General features: G+C 53.9%; 6 protein-coding genes across 6 annotated transcripts; 5 read left to right on the plus strand and 1 right to left on the minus strand.

The window, feature by feature from the left end:
* Positions 1–1,180: 1,180 nt before the first annotated feature.
* On the plus strand, positions 1,181–1,566 carry CKM354_000157000 (uncharacterized protein; the record flags this gene model as incomplete). The annotated part of the gene is made up of 2 exons (XM_044796699.1): positions 1,181–1,420; positions 1,474–1,566. The coding sequence occupies 2 exons, from the start codon at positions 1,181–1,183 to the stop codon at positions 1,564–1,566; spliced, it is 333 nt and encodes a 110-aa protein (XP_044652634.1).
* Positions 1,567–2,193: 627 nt separating this feature from the next.
* CKM354_000157100 (transcription factor TFIIIC subunit TFC4) lies at positions 2,194–6,234 on the plus strand (the record flags this gene model as incomplete). Its single annotated transcript, XM_044796700.1, has 1 exon — positions 2,194–6,234. The coding sequence occupies one exon, from the start codon at positions 2,194–2,196 to the stop codon at positions 6,232–6,234; it is 4,041 nt and encodes a 1,346-aa protein (XP_044652635.1).
* Positions 6,235–6,460: 226 nt separating this feature from the next.
* CKM354_000157200 (uncharacterized protein) lies at positions 6,461–8,225 on the minus strand (the record flags this gene model as incomplete). The annotated part of the gene is made up of 4 exons (XM_044796701.1): positions 6,461–7,084; positions 7,138–7,876; positions 7,928–7,991; positions 8,081–8,225. 4 exons carry the CDS (start codon positions 8,223–8,225, stop codon positions 6,461–6,463), a joined length of 1,572 nt encoding a protein of 523 aa, XP_044652636.1.
* A 1,657-nt stretch (positions 8,226–9,882) lies between these two features.
* On the plus strand, positions 9,883–11,577 carry CKM354_000157300 (uncharacterized protein; the record flags this gene model as incomplete). The annotated part of the gene is made up of 5 exons (XM_044796702.1): positions 9,883–10,079; positions 10,135–10,421; positions 10,479–10,638; positions 10,692–11,248; positions 11,309–11,577. The coding sequence occupies 5 exons, from the start codon at positions 9,883–9,885 to the stop codon at positions 11,575–11,577; spliced, it is 1,470 nt and encodes a 489-aa protein (XP_044652637.1).
* Positions 11,578–14,351: 2,774 nt separating this feature from the next.
* Positions 14,352–15,117, plus strand: CKM354_000157400 (uncharacterized protein; the record flags this gene model as incomplete). The annotated part of the gene is made up of 3 exons (XM_044796703.1): positions 14,352–14,595; positions 14,644–14,973; positions 15,023–15,117. 3 exons carry the CDS (start codon positions 14,352–14,354, stop codon positions 15,115–15,117), a joined length of 669 nt encoding a protein of 222 aa, XP_044652638.1.
* Positions 15,118–16,817: 1,700 nt separating this feature from the next.
* Positions 16,818–17,449, plus strand: CKM354_000157500 (uncharacterized protein; the record flags this gene model as incomplete). The annotated part of the gene is made up of 2 exons (XM_044796704.1): positions 16,818–17,083; positions 17,155–17,449. The coding sequence occupies 2 exons, from the start codon at positions 16,818–16,820 to the stop codon at positions 17,447–17,449; spliced, it is 561 nt and encodes a 186-aa protein (XP_044652639.1).
* Between the last annotated feature and the right edge of the window lie 245 nt (positions 17,450–17,694).

Raw genomic sequence — 17,694 nt, forward strand, 5'->3', positions numbered from 1 at the left:
TGACATGGCGGCCGAGTCGACAACACCTCGACAACGCCAGCGCCAAACGGTGTACGGCGACGTTCCAGGCGCAGACGATCAGGTAGACAGAGAAAGAGGGTAGAAATATTGCCAGCTGCAAGAGCAAAGCACATTTGCGAGCCTGTACGGCACTTCTTTTGCGCGGTAAGGTATGCTCTGCGCACGGACGGCGCGCAATCTGACAACACAGTGTCGCATCCATCTCCAAGCCGATGACTTGGCCCTGGCCAGCACGAGCAAGCCTTTTGGTTATCGCGGACGCTCCTGCGACACTCGCGGCGTTCCTGACACCTTTCGTTGGTTTTCTTGCCCGCTGTTCCAATCTCTGCCCTCCATCCCACCAGTATCCAAGCTCCTCTTCGACCTACCACCAACACTCGAGACGCCCCACAGCACGGTCTCGTCGTGGTACATTCCATCACGAGACCGCTGTGCTTTTTCGGATGCCGACTCAAGCTCTGGAACCTGACGGCTTGCCCATGTCTCGATCGCCTATCGCTCTCATAACCAACATCCGCATTCGTGAGATCCGGATAGAACAAGGCACTGCGTTCGCTTATCATGCATCGATGGCGCCTGTCAGCAAGTTGCCGCAATGCCTTGCTTTCCACGCCACGATGTATTTGATCAGACGCACTCTCGCCCGCTACTCGGTCTGAAGCTTACTTCTGTCTAAGCCACTTCCAACTTCATTCGTCTCATCTCATAGACTGGGATGAATAATCGTTGGACTCGGGCTGCCCACTCATATCGTCCGCTTTCGTCCGCTCACCTCATTCAAAGGGACTTGCCCTCATGCTTGTACTGATTATAGTGGTAACAAAATGGGGCTCATTGAACTTCGAGCACCGCACACCTCGTCTGGGTCCGATCGGTATCATCTCCGTGCGCCATTTCCCAAGATTGGAGTATGTCGAGAGCTTGGCTATCCCACGACTTTGTCGCCTCGGCACTATAGTCTGATCCCGTCGCCGATCTCGACCCTGTGAGACATTCAATGCATCCACATCACAAGCGCAAACTTCGGGACGCCATACGTATACCGGTGTCGCACGTATCGCTCGCTGTCTTGCAACACAACGTGACCACGCCACCAACTTCTCCAGACCCTAGGCCGTCCCGGCTTCCTCGCAACAGTTTCTGATAAGCTGCGCCAGCTATGGGCTTATTTTCTAGCTCTTCCAAGCAAACGACGCCTCCGGCACCAGAGCCATCAAAAGATGGGGGATATATTGCGCCAGACAGGTCAGCGCGTGCACAATGCTGGGAAGGAAGAGACGCATTCTTTGAGTGCCTGGAAAAGAATGGCATAATTGATAGCATTAAGGAGGACAAAAAGGCAAAGGAACACTGCTCGCCAGAACTGGCGCAATTCGAGAAGACATGCGCTAGCAGTTGGGTATGTAGGATGTGGGTGTTCTGCGAGATGATGAGGCTAATTGCTACCTACAGGTCACATACTTCAAGAAGCGAAGAGTAATGGAATACCAACGAGATCTGACGATCAAGAAGCTCGCTGCTGAGGGCGTACAAGGGAAGCCATGAACAGAAAGAGCTGTTGAGGCAACAACAAGAAGCGAATGTGCCATCGCCACAGATCTCCCCTCATACTACCGAACCGCCTTGACCAGCCCATATGTCTGAGAACGGCCGGGACGAACGCAGCTCAGGATGTGTCTGAGGCGTGAGTTGAGCGAATGCAATGCATTCAGGGACGACCTGCCTGGCGAAGTATTCCAGTGCCGCAAAGCACCATTTGTCGAGGCGTCATAGACATGTGGGCCGTCCCCAGCTGTTCAGATGCAGCGGAGGACTGGGGAGTTGTGCGGTGCACAGAAAGCCTACTCGGCTACCATCTGTATCATATTGTATACATACGTGCTGTGAATAATGAGCGCATGCATCTGAATCAACGCTTGCTCTGTACATCTCTTCTTGTCAACCTAGCAAGCATGTGACGTGTGAGATTAGTCAGCAGTGAATCGCTTGGCGACAGCGGGCCATCGTTGCTCCTTCCGTCTCGAATGCAACCTCAGCCGTATCTGTTCGACTCCATGTCGAGTGATCACTGCTGTGAGCGCAACAACTTATCGCACATTTTGTCGGCTTCCAGATCCATGTCACCTCGCAAGACCTCCACTTCCGCGCAAAGTTTCAGCGGCGGTTGACAAAATGGAAGATGCAATCATGACCGACGCGGCCGCCGCCGCCACATTTGGTACTCACGATTTGCAAAGCCTCGAGTCTCAAGCTGCGGAAATGCCCAATCAGAATGGCGCCGGTTCCAGTAACCCCGCCAAGCGCACACAAGAAGCACCGGCATGCAAGACTTGCAAGATTCGAAAGGTCAAGTGCATCCCAGACGAAAATGATCCAGATCGATGCAAGTCGTGCGTGCGTGCTGGCGTCACATGCGTTCCACAGCAATGGAAAGAACGACGACAACTTGGCAATTACGAACCGCCGACTACTATCTCGCAGTACCCCGATCCAAGTCATCTGGGCGTCCATGCCTATGGCGCAGGCGGAGCAGGACCATATGGACCTGGTAACGGACCGAGTCCTTATCCTCCAGTCGGTGTCAGTGGTCGTCAGCTTGGCGCTCCTCAACTCACTGCGTGGCATGCGATGCCAGCTGATGATCGGATACAACAAGCCGCGCAAGACTTTCACGCGCAGAATGGAGCTCCTGGTGTGCTCACGGCCAAGGAGGAGCGTGCCCGCATGGCAGAAAGGTACGCTCAAATCGATGGCGGAGCAGGTCGGGCAATGGCTCGCAGAGCGGCCGCACTTGCGATGGAAAGTACGAATGAGCAAATTTATGAGGCTGTCGGATTTCGACCAGAGGAACACTCCTGGGCTGTGGACATACCCGGAATCGATGACGGTGAGACAGAGGCAGAGGCGGAAGAAGAAATCCTTTTCGAGGACGCGCCTGCACGTGGCGGGTCTTCTCGAGGCCGAGGTCGTGGCCGTGGTGGTAAGCCTAAGAAGGGATGGCGAGCTGTCCTGAGGGGCACTGATCATGAGAATGTCGGCAAGATTCCAAAGAACACCGTCAGCAAACGTGGCAGGCCGAGCGATCGTGCCAAGAATCGTGGTCGGAAGCGCAAAAAGGAAGTCGACCCAGGTCCAGTCTTCAAGGAACACATGGCGAAAGCCAACAATGCTTACATGGAGGGTGACCTCGATACCGCTATCGATCTTGTCCGCTTAGCCATTGGCGCCAATCCCGAGATCTGGAGTGCTCACTCTCTGCTGTCTCAGATTCTGGATTCACAGGGTCGGCATGACGATGCAATTGAAGCGCTGCGCTTTGGTATACCTACTACTCGCGAGGCCAAGAACTGGGAGCATCTCGCAGATCTGATCACCGATAAGCCGGATGAGGAACTCGACTTTGACACAATCAATCAAGCTATCTTTTACCTTGGTCATGCCATAAGCATCACGAAGCCCGAGACTGACCAATACGATTTGAGGGTGAAGAAATTCCACCTCTACAACATCCTTCAGAAACGCGGTCAGAACAACAAGAATGCTCGGCTTGACGCAAAGAATATCCTGAGGATCTTCCCCTACAAGACAGTGTTTTTGAAAGAGTTCGCAGTGCTCTGTGCAGCATGGCCCGACAAAGCTGAACAAGAGCAAGCCATACATCGCTATGACATCGCGTTCACTTACTACATGGAAAACTTTCAGACCTTCGGCGATGAGGACGACCCCACAGAAGATTGGGAGCATCTCAATATCTACCTGGAATTGGTCGAGCTGGCCGGAAATCCCTGGATTGGAATTCAGCAGGCAAAACGAATAGCCCGCTGGCTGCTCGGTCGGAAAGACGACGTCTTCTGGGACAGAGTGAGCGATAATGACTGCGAATGGGACCTTGACGATGAGAGACGACACTCTGTACCTGAATGGCAATGGGGTAATGTCAGTCGTGACCCAGCTCAGTATGGCGAGGGCATGCCCATCGAGATCAAGGTGCGCATTGGCAAATTGCGTCTGAAGATGGGCCCTGAATTCCGCGAAGAGGCGCTCCGACACTTCCGCGAGCTTCTGCTGAACGTCGATGTGGTCGACGAATACCGTGATACTTTCGAGGACGTGGCCCAAACCATGCGCAAAGATGGCTCGTACCAAGAGGCTCTCAAATTCTTCGCGCCCCTGCGTGAGTGTGAGGAGGCGGATCACCCGGAACGAGGACTGTCGGACGATGTTTGGTACTGGATGGCTCTGTGCTATGAGTACACGGATAAGGTCCAAGACGCTATTGCATGCCACGAGGTCATTGTGCGGAACCGGAGCGACAAGCACGGCCATCTACGCGCCTCACAAGCCAAGTTGACGAAAATGTACGAAGACGCCGGAGAGCTGGACAAGGCAAGATTCCTCTGCAACGAGCTCATCAAAATCAGTAGACATGATCTTCTGATGGAGCAAGGAGTGCAAATGGTGCCCGAAGACGTCAAGTCGCGCCCTGTGATATTACCTGAACCGTACAGACAAATTCGCAGACATCCCAACCCGCCGATCAAGCCTCGGATAGAGCCTAACATGAACTTTAGAGAACTTCGTCCTGCGGCTCCACTTCCGATAACGCTGAGGAATGGCGATAGCATTGCACCAACACCTTATCCAGTCCTTGATGGCCCTGTGCTGGGCAGCTCCCTCCTTGGCGGTCCTGTCAGTCAACGGATCGAGTTGCCCCCAGCAGCCCCAGAGCCATTTGTGCCGCCAAAGTCGACCAAGAGAGGGCGTGGCAAACTGGTTGGCATGAAAAAGGGCAAGAAGGATATTCTGGAGACTATCTGCGGCATTGAGGGCGAGGACGAGCGAAATGACGACGACGACGACGAGAACTCTGCAAAGGCCCCAAAGAGACCAAGACTGAGGAAGAAGATCAAGGCGCCGTCCAAAGCAGCGCTCAAAGCCCAGGATCGCGCCCAGCTCATTCACGACATCCAACAGCGCGTCTTAGCAAATCATCTCGAGGTGAAAGCGCATTGGACTGGCATGAAGCAGGGCGATGAGGAAGCTACCGACGCTTGGGTCCACGGCGCTTTAGGAATGCTTGATGACTTTACGGATATGAAGGTCTTCTTTCCAGACCGCGACAAGTACATGCGATTGAAGGAAGCAGATCGAGACCAGGGCAAGTACCAGCGTGATGCTAAACTCCCGGACGACACCAAGACGCCTGAAAAGTTTCTCAATATTACATTCTCGGACTGGCACCACGTCTTTTCAGATCTTGCTTTGGTGTATGCGCGCAACGCAGAGCAGGACAAATGTTACCGCATCCTTCAGGACGTACTCGCTGGCGCTAATGTCTTCTACCACAACATTCGACTCAAGATGACAACTTACGCGGTATCGCTCTGCTGCGGACTCACTTTCAACGACAACCAGTTCATCATCGACCTCGCGCGGGACCTTGTTAAGGACACTGGGGACCGTGGTGGGGAAGCATTCCAGATTTTCGCAGCCGTGAACCGTTTCGCTTTCGGGTCGAACTGGTTCTCGGCCGGCCCAACGCAGAAATGGATGCTCAGAATGGTGAAGTCGCACGACTTTCTCGCCATGCCGCCAGAACTGCGAGAACGCTTCGATTGGTCGCAACAGAAGCCAAGTCTTGAAAAGAAAGCCGATGAGCTGGCGGGAGAGCTCCAAGATCTCAATGCTGGTGTCTTGCTGCTCTATGGTCATATGGTTGCAGTGGCGAATCACAGCTTCTCCGCTCTTCCGTACTACTATCGCGCGCTGGCACTAGATCCTGACAATATTTGCGTCAACTTGAGTATCGCAACTATGTGGATCCAGAATAGCATGAAGCGACAGACTGAGAATCGACAGTTTGGGATCCATCAAGGCTTGGCTTTCCTCTACCGATACTATGATCTTCGCGTCGCCAGCGGTAGAGCCTGCCACATTCAGGAAGCCGAGTTCAATGCTGCCCGAATGTGGCACTATTTGGGTCTCAGCCACTTGGCACTGCCAGCATATGAGAAAGTCCTTGCATTGAGCGAGGCAGTGCAGGTTGAAGCGCAGAGCGAAGAGGCAAAAATGCTTGATGGCATCCCAGGTGAGCGGGAGGTCGAAGTGGAGGATTTTGCGATGGAGGCGGCGTTCGCTTTGCAGGGCATGTACGCGCTGGCAGGTAATGATGTGGCCGCGCGAGCTGTGACGGAGCAGTGGTTGGTGATGTGAGCTTCGCAAGTGGCGAGGAGGAGCGTCGCCCACAGTTGTACTCGCGTATGCTTTTGAGATACCCATTTAGCGTATAAGATTCTCGGCAATGGCTGTGAAAAAGAAAATTGTGAGTGGTGAAAGTCGTTGCTGCTCGCTCTTGCATTCTATCTCTATCAGGGTCCTGTGCCATTCCTTCTCGTCTCTCGTAACTGTATCTAAGCTCATTCTGTTGTCTCAACTAGTTTCACTTCTGTCGTCGAACCTCATCGTGCTCATAATCATCATCGTCATCATCACTAGATGTTCTCCCTGCAATTGACTCCTCATCACTAAGCCGGAACTGCTCCGCAGCCGCAATATGCTCATCGGATGCCAAAACATCACCTTTAACCTGCTCATGCTGATGCAACTTCACATTGGTAAATAACACCCACAAACCAATGTCATACGTCAACCTAAATGCACCACCCGCCACGAAAGCCACCCAGAACCGATCCGAATTCGCCAAGAACCCCGTTACCATTGGACCTGATGTCGCGGCCATCGTTCGCAACATTGCTGTGATTCCCATTACAGCTGTGCGTTCGGAAGGTATCACGATGGCGGCTATGAGGGCTGAACGGGGTGCTTGGTCCATGTTGTTGAGGCCTGCGCGGACGAAGAGGAGGATTACGGTTAGCCAGAGGATGTTGGGGAGAGGGAAGAGGAGGACTGCGGCTGAAGAGGGAATATGTGTGAACACCATTGTATTCACAAGGCCGATTTTCTTGGCTAGTGGGCCGGCGAAGATTCCGCCGATGGCGGTTAGGAAGTAGCTTATGGAGGTTACGTCGCCGAGGGTGGATTTGGAGGGATGGAATTTGATGTCCTGGGGACGAAGAATCAGCAAATGCATGAGAAAGTGTCGTGGTCGTCACATACCATGTAGTAGTTGGTCAAGCTGTAGGGGACCATGCCGTCGGCTAAGGAATCGACCGCGAGAAGGAGCCATAACTTCCAGACCACGGACAGTGTTGGTTTCGAGATGTGCCCCATCCATTTTGAGATCCATGCTCGTATTCCTTGGAACCTGGTGCTGGGCCTTGCAGGTCTGGGGTTTCGTGAAGCTTCATCAGCAGAGCCGCGATCCGGGTTGTTGTCAGTAAGCACAAATGAATGGTCGCTGCCCTCATCTTGAGCGACTGGGGTGTACTTCTCCTCGATCGTGTCTGCTTCGCAATTTTTGGTCAAGAGCAGAACGCATACGATGTTTACTACGCCCATGACTGCATATACCCAGAAGATCGCGTGGTAGGCATCTTTTAGCGTCCACCCATCTCGATGCTGGAGCTGCTCGATGATTCGACCACCTAATTCACTGCCGATGGAGGAACCCCAAGCAGAGATGGTCACGTACCATGCGAGCACGTCTGCGCGAGTTTGCGGGTTTGTGAGCTGAGAAAGCATCGACTCCTCGATTGAACGAAAGGGACCAAAGTCGCCTCCTGTGGCCGATACGACACCTATCACTGCTGCGAAGAGCAGGATCCAGAAGTTCTCGAAGGCAGCGAAGATGACTCCGCTGAAGACCATCAAGATGCTCCCGCCGAAGAGGATCTTGCGCCGACCAAAGCGGTCGGCGATGAGAGTGAGGAAGGTGCCAAGAAAGACATCACCGACGCTGGACTGTGTCAGTAGCGGTGTTGTGGAAGACTCCGGAAGATGAACTCACAGCGTCAAGGTCATAAACACACCTATCCGACGATCGGAGAAGCCAAGCTCCGAGAAGAACAATGCTATTCACTCGATCAGTCCTGCCCGTCCGACACAACCGCAACAAGCGCACCATGTTCTGCTCAGCGCCATCGACGAGCTGCTGACTCACCTAGAATGAGTGCATTAGTCCCGTAGGCAAGCATGCGTAGCGATCTGGCCAAGATGATGAGATATGCATCTCGACCCGTTTCGTGGAGGCCCGAGAGGCCGAATTCCTGCCAGAACCAGGCGACGGATCTGCCGATGGTCGCCATTCACGTGTGCCAATGCCTCGCCCAGGGGAGGTCTTTTGTGCCATCGAAAGGGAAGAAGACGCGAGCGAGTTTCGTAGGTGCGAAAGGTATGCGATCGTCGTTCAGCTGTGCTGGCGAATGACTAACCGCACTTTCCGTCATGTGCTGCCGATATCGCATCTTTGATCCTGCCATTCACACGACAGCCAGCAGACATATAGCGGAGGAGCGCACACCTCAGCGCAGCCTCCATGGCCATCTCTGCTTTTGCAAATGCCCGCGGTTTCTGTTGTTCGCGACGGACAGCGAAACGCGCTGGTCACGCGACACGTTCCACTCGAGCACGGGATGCTCTGTCTGCCTCTGGACCCTCGCAGCCCTCGCAAGCCACCAGCGGGCACCGTCTGGAGAGTGCCATCGTCGCGCAGGATGAAGAATAATCAGGCCGGCAACACGCGGTGGCTCTCCTCGCGGAAGAACTTTCAGCGCATGCCTCTCCCTCCCTTCCCGTCTCAGGCACCGGTTCTTCCCACGTTCGCTTACCCCGTGCTTTGACCGCCGCCACCTTGGCAGCTTCACACGGCTTGCGAGAGCTTCACGAACACGTCCCCGAGGGAGGCATGCTTGCCTGTTCGCGGCATGCTGAGTAGGGCAATTCCAAGTGAGCGCAGGAACGTTGGCGGAGGGCTCAACGACCAATCACGCCCGTCGCGTATGGCCTGGTTCACGACAAGGCGAGCAGTCACCCTCCTAGTACGAGGTACCGCTGCAGCCAAGAACGACGGGTTGTCCACGACTTCCACCCGATGCCACGATTGATCCCCGACGGACGCTCTCGTGTCGCACAGAGCCCGAAGACATTTTCTCGTTCCCAACGCGCCCCAGTGCGGGGAAATGGTCTGGGGAAAACGGTCTCGTGCACGCCACGTGAAAGTCGAGACTCGTGTCCACAGGTTTGCATGTCCAACTTGCTGATCAATTCGCGTGGTCGGCGTGTGGACATTCCTCGAACTTCCGACCTTCCAAGACTTCGAGAAGAACTCTACTCGCAGCGCAAGAGCTGTCCGCTGCGGCCAAGTAATCACAAGCACCTGACTGACCACTCCCGACCGCTGCTTGTTGCACCGTGCGTCCGCCACCGCGCTCATTATCGCTTAGGCCCCATTCTTCTCCAGCTTCGCTCCCTTGGCATCTGGGGACGCTATGGGGAATCATTGTACCACTGGCAACCTTCTGCGCCGCGAACCTGCTGGTGCCGACCACTTGACCAACCGTGGCGTGGCGTACACAGCCTTCTTCCATGCATGATTCCCTCTGATTGACTCGTTCTAGCGGCCGAGGAGAGCACCCTAGCATGCACGAGTTCCATACCAAGACGCCAATCTCAGTCTTGAGGTTACTTCCCCAGCCTGGGCGAGGAATATCGCGCATGGATCTGGAGTTGGAGGCGCCTTGGCTACGCTCAATAGCGCTGCATCGTCGAGTGCGGCTACAATGTCGTTATCAGTCCGGTTGAAAGTTGAGAGCAGGGGTTTGGTATATTAGTTCGTCGCACAACGGTCTTTCGTCGATCTCCCAGACAGCTCTGCACTCCCAGAAGCCGTCCAGCTTATCATTCCTCTCCTCAACCACCCTTCCTCTTCTGCGAAACAGCGGATTCCGTCAGACATTGCCCATCATGGCTACTACAACGATGGAAGAGAAGCACGGAGTGGAGAAAAATGAGGTGCTCTACCAGGTCGAGACCAACGACTCTGAGAAGGCAGAGGCAGAGAAGCGCAAAGCTCTCAATATCGACTACTCAGGTGCCCACGAGAAGACAGATCCCGCGGAAATCGCCCTGGTGAAGAAGCTGGACTGGTACATCATGCCCATGTGAGTTGTGAAATGAGTCTTGGCAGCATTGAAAGAGTCACTGACAGTCGTCCAGGCTCTGGCTGATGTACTGGCTCAACTATCTTGATCGTAACGCTATCGCACTCGCACGTCTCAGCTCGCTCGAAGACGACACCAAACTTTCAGGCTCTCAGTACCAGACATGCGTATCCATCCTCTTCGTCGGTTACATCCTGGGTCAGGTTCCATCGAACATGTTGATCACACGCGTGCGCCCTTCGTACTACATGTCGGCGTGCATGTTCTTGTGGGCTGTGGTATCTGGTCTGACTGCCATGTCGACGAACTTTACTGGTCTCTTCTTGACCCGCTTCTTCCTTGGTTCGTACTATCTGCACTGTTGGAGCATTTGTGACATCAGCTGATTTGAAACTCCAGGTGTTGTTGAGGCCCCTTACTACCCAGGAGCGCTGTACATTCTTGGTATCTTCTACACCCGTAAGGAATTGGCCACCCGCATCTCTATCCTCTACACTGGCAACATCCTGGCTACGGCGTTCGCGGGTCTCATCGCACTCGGAATCTTCGAGATGGACGGGTGAGTCGATTTCGATGCATCTACACAAATTCTAAGTACTAATTTCCCTTCAGCATGGCTGGTCTTGCAGGATGGCAGTGGCTGTTCATCATCCAAGGAGCCGTTACCGGAGTGGTCGCCATTGGTGCAGGTTTCATCCTCCCAGACGACCCACTCGTCACCAAGTGGCTCACCCCTGAGGAGCGTCTGCTCGCCAACAACCGTGTGCAAGGCGACCAGGTCGGTGCCAAAGAAGCTGTCTCTGTCTGGGCTGGTCTCAAGACCGCTGCCTCTGATCCTAAGCTCTGGCTCTTCGCTTTCATGCAACACATGCACTTGGCCGCCAACGGCTTCAAGAACTTCTTCCCTACTGCCGTCGAGACTCTCGGATTCGACAGGAAGATCACTCTTACTCTCACCTGCCCTCCATACCTCATCGCCGGTGGTATCTCCATCTGGTGGTCGTACAACTCTGGTAAATTCAACGAGCGAACATGGCACATCACTGTCGCGAAAGCAGTTGCCATTTTCGGTTTCGTGCTCTGTGCGGCGACGCTCAACACTGGTGCGCGCTACTTCGGAATGGTCGTGTTCGCCATTGGAACATACGCAGTGAATTCGATCATCTTGGGTAAGCAATTTCCTGCGCAATAAAATATCACGAAGCAAATACTCACACATCTGATTTTAGGCTGGGTTTCTGCCACTTGCGGACAGACCAAAGAGAAGAAAGCTTCTTCACTTGCCATTGTCAACACCATCGCCAACGCATCTTTCGTCTGGACCCCATACCTATGGCCAGACTGGGACGAGCCACGCTACGCCATTGCCATGGGATCATCGGCAGGCTTTTCTATGCTCTGCGCTGGCGCTGCTTGGGTCATGCGCATTTGGTTGCAGCGCACCAACAGGAAGATCCGACAGACGAACGACGAATCGATTTTGGCGTACGCTTATTAATCGCGACGCCATGGGATGAAGTCACCTGCATGATTGATGATTGTGTTTTACGATACCATAGCATATAAGATGCATTGTTTATGAGTAGCATGAGATGAATATGCATAGCTAAAGAGCTATTGAAATACATGATCTACCAGATCTCAAGCAAATACTTTATCTGTGCGCTCCATTTTTCGTGTAGTACGGGCGCGTCTGGTACCGAATCCAAGAAGGCACATTCGCTTTGTGACAACCTCAGCATTACAGCTCCTTGCCCAGTTCACCGTGGCGACTGCTCATATTCGTTTTCGAGCTCAGTACAGAGAAGGGACTGACGGTGTCGCCAAGCAACACTTGGCGCCTGATTGCTTTTGCTTTCCGCGACAGGAATGTTTCACATCCAACACCACAACACCCACCCCAACATGCCCATCGTTTCGCGCCGAACGGATGATCGTACAGCGGGACGACTTCCTACGGCAACAGACCTCACCACCTGCGACACAGGCCCCCTTCGTCGCTGGCTATACAGAGGATGAGCTCATACAACGCCGGCCCAGAAGTCTCGCACTCCCTTCAGTCGCCTCTTCCTGCACGCTGGCAAACGGGAGACAAGCCACAAAGACGCCCGCGCATGACTGCGCCGCTCTTTGGTTGATAGGCACGTCAGACGTAGCGGCGCTGATGTACCTGTCCGAGTCTCAGCAGGAGCCGCGGCAGTGTGCTCTGGCTAAAAGATTAGCCCCCAAGGACGAGGCAGCGAGCAGGACCGTCTACCGGATGCAGTGCCCCTCCAGTGCACTATCCCTCAATCTGGCACTCGAATGGATTGTACTCGTTCACGTCTCTTCGCGGTGGTGGTCGGTTGCGCTGGGCGAGTCGCCGCAAGTGAATTTCGCGCTTGGTCGCGTGCGTCCGGCGCCTCTCATTGCTTCATCCCACATGAGCTGCTAGGCGACTTCAGGTGATCGACTGCGTTCGAGAGATCATCTTCAAACGGAAGGCGAGGAAGCGGCTGAGCGCAGAATCAGCTTGGTCGGACGCCGCTGGAGCGTGCACGGATGACATTGCTATATGTTCGCGGAACAGCATTGCACCCAAGTCGCAAATGGGCCCAACAATATTTCATCTCGCATGGGCCTTGCCATCTGGCATGGGCGGACATTGCCATAACTTCCACATGTGGTAGAGGAGGCGTTACGCGAAATCAGGAACCATGAGTCGTGCGATACCTGCCGAACCTCTTGTGGCCCTGATCCTGCACTTTGCTTCTTCATCAAACTATGCCTAGGGTTACATACTCACTTCCGAGAGCGTGAAGTCCGGATTAGGGAATTTGACATGCGCCACTTCATCAGCGACTTCACCGACATGCCGCGTTCCTGTGTTGCCACTGACCTTTCAGGCTCTGCTCAGTTTAACGCAGCCTGACAAGCAGGCCGATTATGATACGAGAGCTGTGGAACAACCATGAGATCGCTAACAGGTGATGAGGGCCGATAGGGCTGTTCGTCTCATGAAGCATTTCCGGTAGTCAGTCAAACTGTTGCTGCCGGCGCCACTGCAAGTACGGCCTTTGTATCACGCCGGCGTATTGGGAAGCATGATTACTGTGTTCTTGACATTTTGGCAATGTTTGCCTCCCAGACGAGCCACGATAGCATGACAGGCCTGAAGAAGGAATGGCGTTTCAGCAGCTGGCATGATCCCTGCTTGTTATACGGGCCATGATCTGCGAACAGGCGCGGACCGCTAGCAGCACAACGTCAACTTCAACCACACCCTCTGCTCTCCGGCTATCGCATATGCAGTCAGACACATTCGAGGGCCGAGGATTTGTGCGCTCTGCTTTGAAAACATTTGAAAATGCAATGCGGTGCATCTGTTGCCTTCCGCCATCGAGGAGCAATGCTCCATCGTTTGCAACTCTAATCTCCAGAATCCATATCAAGGTTTTTGCTCCCACCTGCCCGGCAGGGACCTCCAGCTCATCGGGCACATGGAACAGACTGTCAGTACCTTGCCATCATCATAACAGGCTGCAGTGCGGCGCAAATGCCAGTGTCGAAGCCTCAATGCATGGACGCTAGGAGATTGATGCTTCCAAGCTTGGCCAGTTCGTTATACTGTCGATCATGGTGTACCTGTCAGAGCACGTACGAACGAGGCAGAACCACACTGCATCCCCGGCTGAACCTTTCTTTGCCGAGATGATCTGCTATGGATACGCATGGCTCCAGAGTGGGACTGACACGAGACAGACGATGCGTTGCTGCAATGCAGACTTGCGGTGTTGCAATGCGAGCGGTGTGCTCCAAGTCGAGACAAAACTTACATCTCGAGGATGTGAGCCAAAAAATTCAACCACGGACGTTGAAATGTTTCACGCGAATGGTGGATCACTCACCTTCACAAGCAGATTGTCAAGCATGAGAAGCGAAATCTGCGGATGCACAAGGCGCTTGTTCAGTCAATCTGGCCATGACAAGGTACCCACAACCATTGACCATGGCTTGCTCGTGCACTCTTCGCCCCTCAGAGTTGAATTGCGCTGCTCGAATTAACAGGGCATGGAATTCAACAGGTCTTCTTGGCACGTGGTCCTCGCGACCCCTAGCTGAGCCAGTCGAAGAGGTTGTTGCGGTATATAAGGTATGTTCTCAGCTTCACTCTCTTTCTTCTCATCACCAAACTGCCATTGCCTCTCTGGTAACCGGTTCGCTCCACATCCAACTTTTACATTCGTTTTTATAACACCCACACTCGTTTCGGCACGACCACACCCCCTCACAATGAAGGCTTCTACCGTTCTCGCAGTCCTTGCGACTGCTGTTCTGTCATACGCCTCTCCTGTGCCTGAAGAGCAATCGCAGCAGGGAGGCTACCCAGGCGGTCCTATGCCTCAGGGCATTCCTCCTCAGGGCGCTTTCGCCTCTCCTCAGGGCTTTCCTGGTCCTGGAGGTCCTGGAGGTCCTGGCGGTTTCCCCCCCGTTCCACAACAGTACGGCGGCGGCGGCGGCGGCTACGTTCCTAATGGTGAGTCAAGTCGGGGTCTGTTTAATTTACACCGCTGACATTTCGTAGCTCTTCCTCAGCCAATCCCATCGCCACCGATTGGAGGCGGCCAGCCATTCCCACCGCCTGGACCACCGATCGGAGGAGGCCAGCCATTCCCACCACCATTCCCTCCTGGACCACCAGGCCCACCACCATGCGGACAGTGTGGAGCTTTCCCACCTCCTCCACCACCACCGTTCCCATTCCCACCACCACCGCCAAACCCATGTGGCATTCCAGGTGGCTGCCTTCCTCCACCACCACCACCAGGACCTTGCTCTATCAGCACGCAACAATCTTGCTGCAATGGCAACACTGGCGGTCTTCTTCTCGGTGGCAACTGCGCTATCATGATCTGTGAGTATCTGAAAATTCTGTCGCTAATCGCACCACTAATGCACTCCAGTGTCCGATCCTTGCAGCAACCAAGTGGCATGCTGCCCTACGACCAACGGTGGTCTCCTCGGCATCGGTGCGCTGTGCGATCTCCTCGATCTATAAACGAACGTCTCCGGATGATCATGCCGTACCTCCTTGTGGGGATGATGAACATGGCGGCGGGTGGTTACTAGAGGCGCTGCCAGCTACGGTACTCCGAGGCACGCAGGTTTTCCTTTCTTGATCAAGGTCTGCATGACAAGCCGCTCCGTAGTGAGCTAATCGTCGGACATTTTCTACAACACACGGAGAGGCGCATTGTAATTAGTGACAGCTCGGATCTCGTAATGAGCAGCGCAGTTTTGCACAGCATATTTAGGGGAACTGTTTATGATACCACGCTTCTTTTTCCGCTTTCGTTTCATACGATTCTTGTTACTGACCACGAACGCTACTGCTCCGGACACGACTAACGCCTAAATTCCTCGCTGATCTGGACTATCCACGACCTGCTCGCCGCGCCACCGACGACGGCATCGATTTCATCGAGACCATCCCACAGCAAGCAACCAACCGCAATTTCGGCCGCTCGAATACCAACAGCGACATATCTCTGCGCCAATTTCCGCATACTGGCCAGTGTACCAACGCTGATGTGAGTGCAATCTCTCAATGACTAGGCAACCTGATCCCAGCGTTGGTCAAGACCTTGCATTTCAGGCGTCATCTGTCTGTATGCAGGAACCGGACATGGATGAGCTCGATAGACACGCAGTGACCAGGATAGCCCCACGAACTCTGTCAGGCTGTAAACTTTACTTGGACAACGCATGGGCAATATTTCGCGGATCTGGATCGAATTTGACTTGAGTGGCCTTTTGGGAAGCGCTTGAAGCGGATGGAGACCATTTTGGGCTCGTGGAAGGCGAGGAGCAATTTGCTGAATGAAAAGTCTGTTCGGCCATGACGATGGCCGTCATGCAGGTCTTTTAGAGTGCTGATTTGGCACTCATCGATTCCTTGTGTCCGTTATTGGGTCAGAGAGCAAGGCAGATGCCATGTCTTTATCAAACCTCAGCGCAGGCTGACAACTCGACGATCAGTTCAAAGGTCATGTCCACCATCCATCTTAGCAAGAATACCGACTCAAGGACCGTCTGGCCACGCGATTACTTGTACTCCATCATGTATTCGATTGCCTCCAGTGGTCCGTATCTCGCCTCGCAAAGTGAATTCCCTTGGTCTTCAGCATCCAGAGCGAACAGTGCCGATATCCCGTAGCACATGGACAACTTCAGGCCGAGCTCGTTCCAGGAACAGCACGGGTATGCCGCGCTCCGATGCTGACATCACTCGAGCAGACGCTACTGACGAAGCTCGACGGGTCGACAATTTCCACCTCAGTGCTAGATGCAACTACAGGTTGCAATACCACACCATCGCGACCACACGTGACGTTGGCCATCAATGTCCTTGCCCAGGCCTGTGCCAAGCCAAAGTTGCGACTTGGTATGCCAAACATGCTCAGAATCTCAAGCGAATCCATTCGAAGGAGTCTGTGGCTCATGATCTTGGCCAATTGTTGGTCGTGTCTATCCTCAAGACGGACATTCCAAAGGCAAAGGTTTCTTGGCCCGCGTGGCAGGCGATGCAGGGCAATGGAGCTGCAGACTATTGTTAAAAGGCTGCTGGTAGGTCGCATCGACGGAAAGAGCATTCAATTTCTCGCAAGATCATTCGCAAGCCATCTTTCTGCCCACACAATCACCCCGTGAACCGACTACTATCAAAGACAGCAGTAACGAAAACCACAGTCCGGCAAAATGGTCTCCTCCCGCCTCGCTCTCCTCTTCGCGACCACTTTGCTGGCCGGCAATGTAGCAGCACAAGAGACCTCCTCCACTTCGTCTGCGGCTCCCAGCGCTTCCACGGGCGTTCCAACCGAAGTCACTTCTTGCCACAGCCATGCCGATGGTTACTACTGCTTTGAAGGCGAAACCGAGTGGAAAGTAACCACTGAGATCGCCAACGAGGACGATGCGCCGGAAGACTATACCGCTTGCACAGCTGGCGAGAATAGCGATACCATGTAAGAGATCCAATCCCAAACCCAGAAATTCACCACTTTGCGCAACCGCCGCTGACTGACCTGCACTCCAGCCAATGCAACGACGCCTCAGGCGCACAAGTGACGCTCGCTCGTGAAGGTTCTGAAGCAGCAGAGGAGGACCACGATCACGACCACAGCGGGGAAGAACATGATCACGATCATGCTGAAGAGAGCGCTTCCGGATCTGCACCTTCCGGATCTGCTTCCGCTACCACGACTCCATCGGCCTCTGGAGCGGCAGCCGAGACTACGCCATCGGAGACGACTGCTGGCAACGCAGGAAACGCAGTGCTTCCTGCTGCGGGTATGTCGCTCGCTGCAATTTTTGCGTACTTGCTTGTTTGAGAGACAAAACACCGAAGTTCGCAAGATTGTTCTCTTTTGCAAGGTGTCAAATTAGAAAGAGAAAATTCGACAGTACGGATGTAGGAAACCAGAATCAATCGATGCAGAGTGCAATAATATGTCAATATTGCGATCCATATCGGTACTTTGCTGCAGCTTGTGTCCATCAGTGACCTAGTCTCTCCAAATTGAAATATCACTCACCTTCACACTGGCTGGAGTAAGCCATCAGACGGGTCAATATT

This window comes from Cercospora kikuchii, assembly GCF_019650295.1.
Source record: "Cercospora kikuchii DNA, contig_00001, whole genome shotgun sequence".
NCBI lineage: Eukaryota > Fungi > Ascomycota > Dothideomycetes > Mycosphaerellales > Mycosphaerellaceae > Cercospora > Cercospora kikuchii.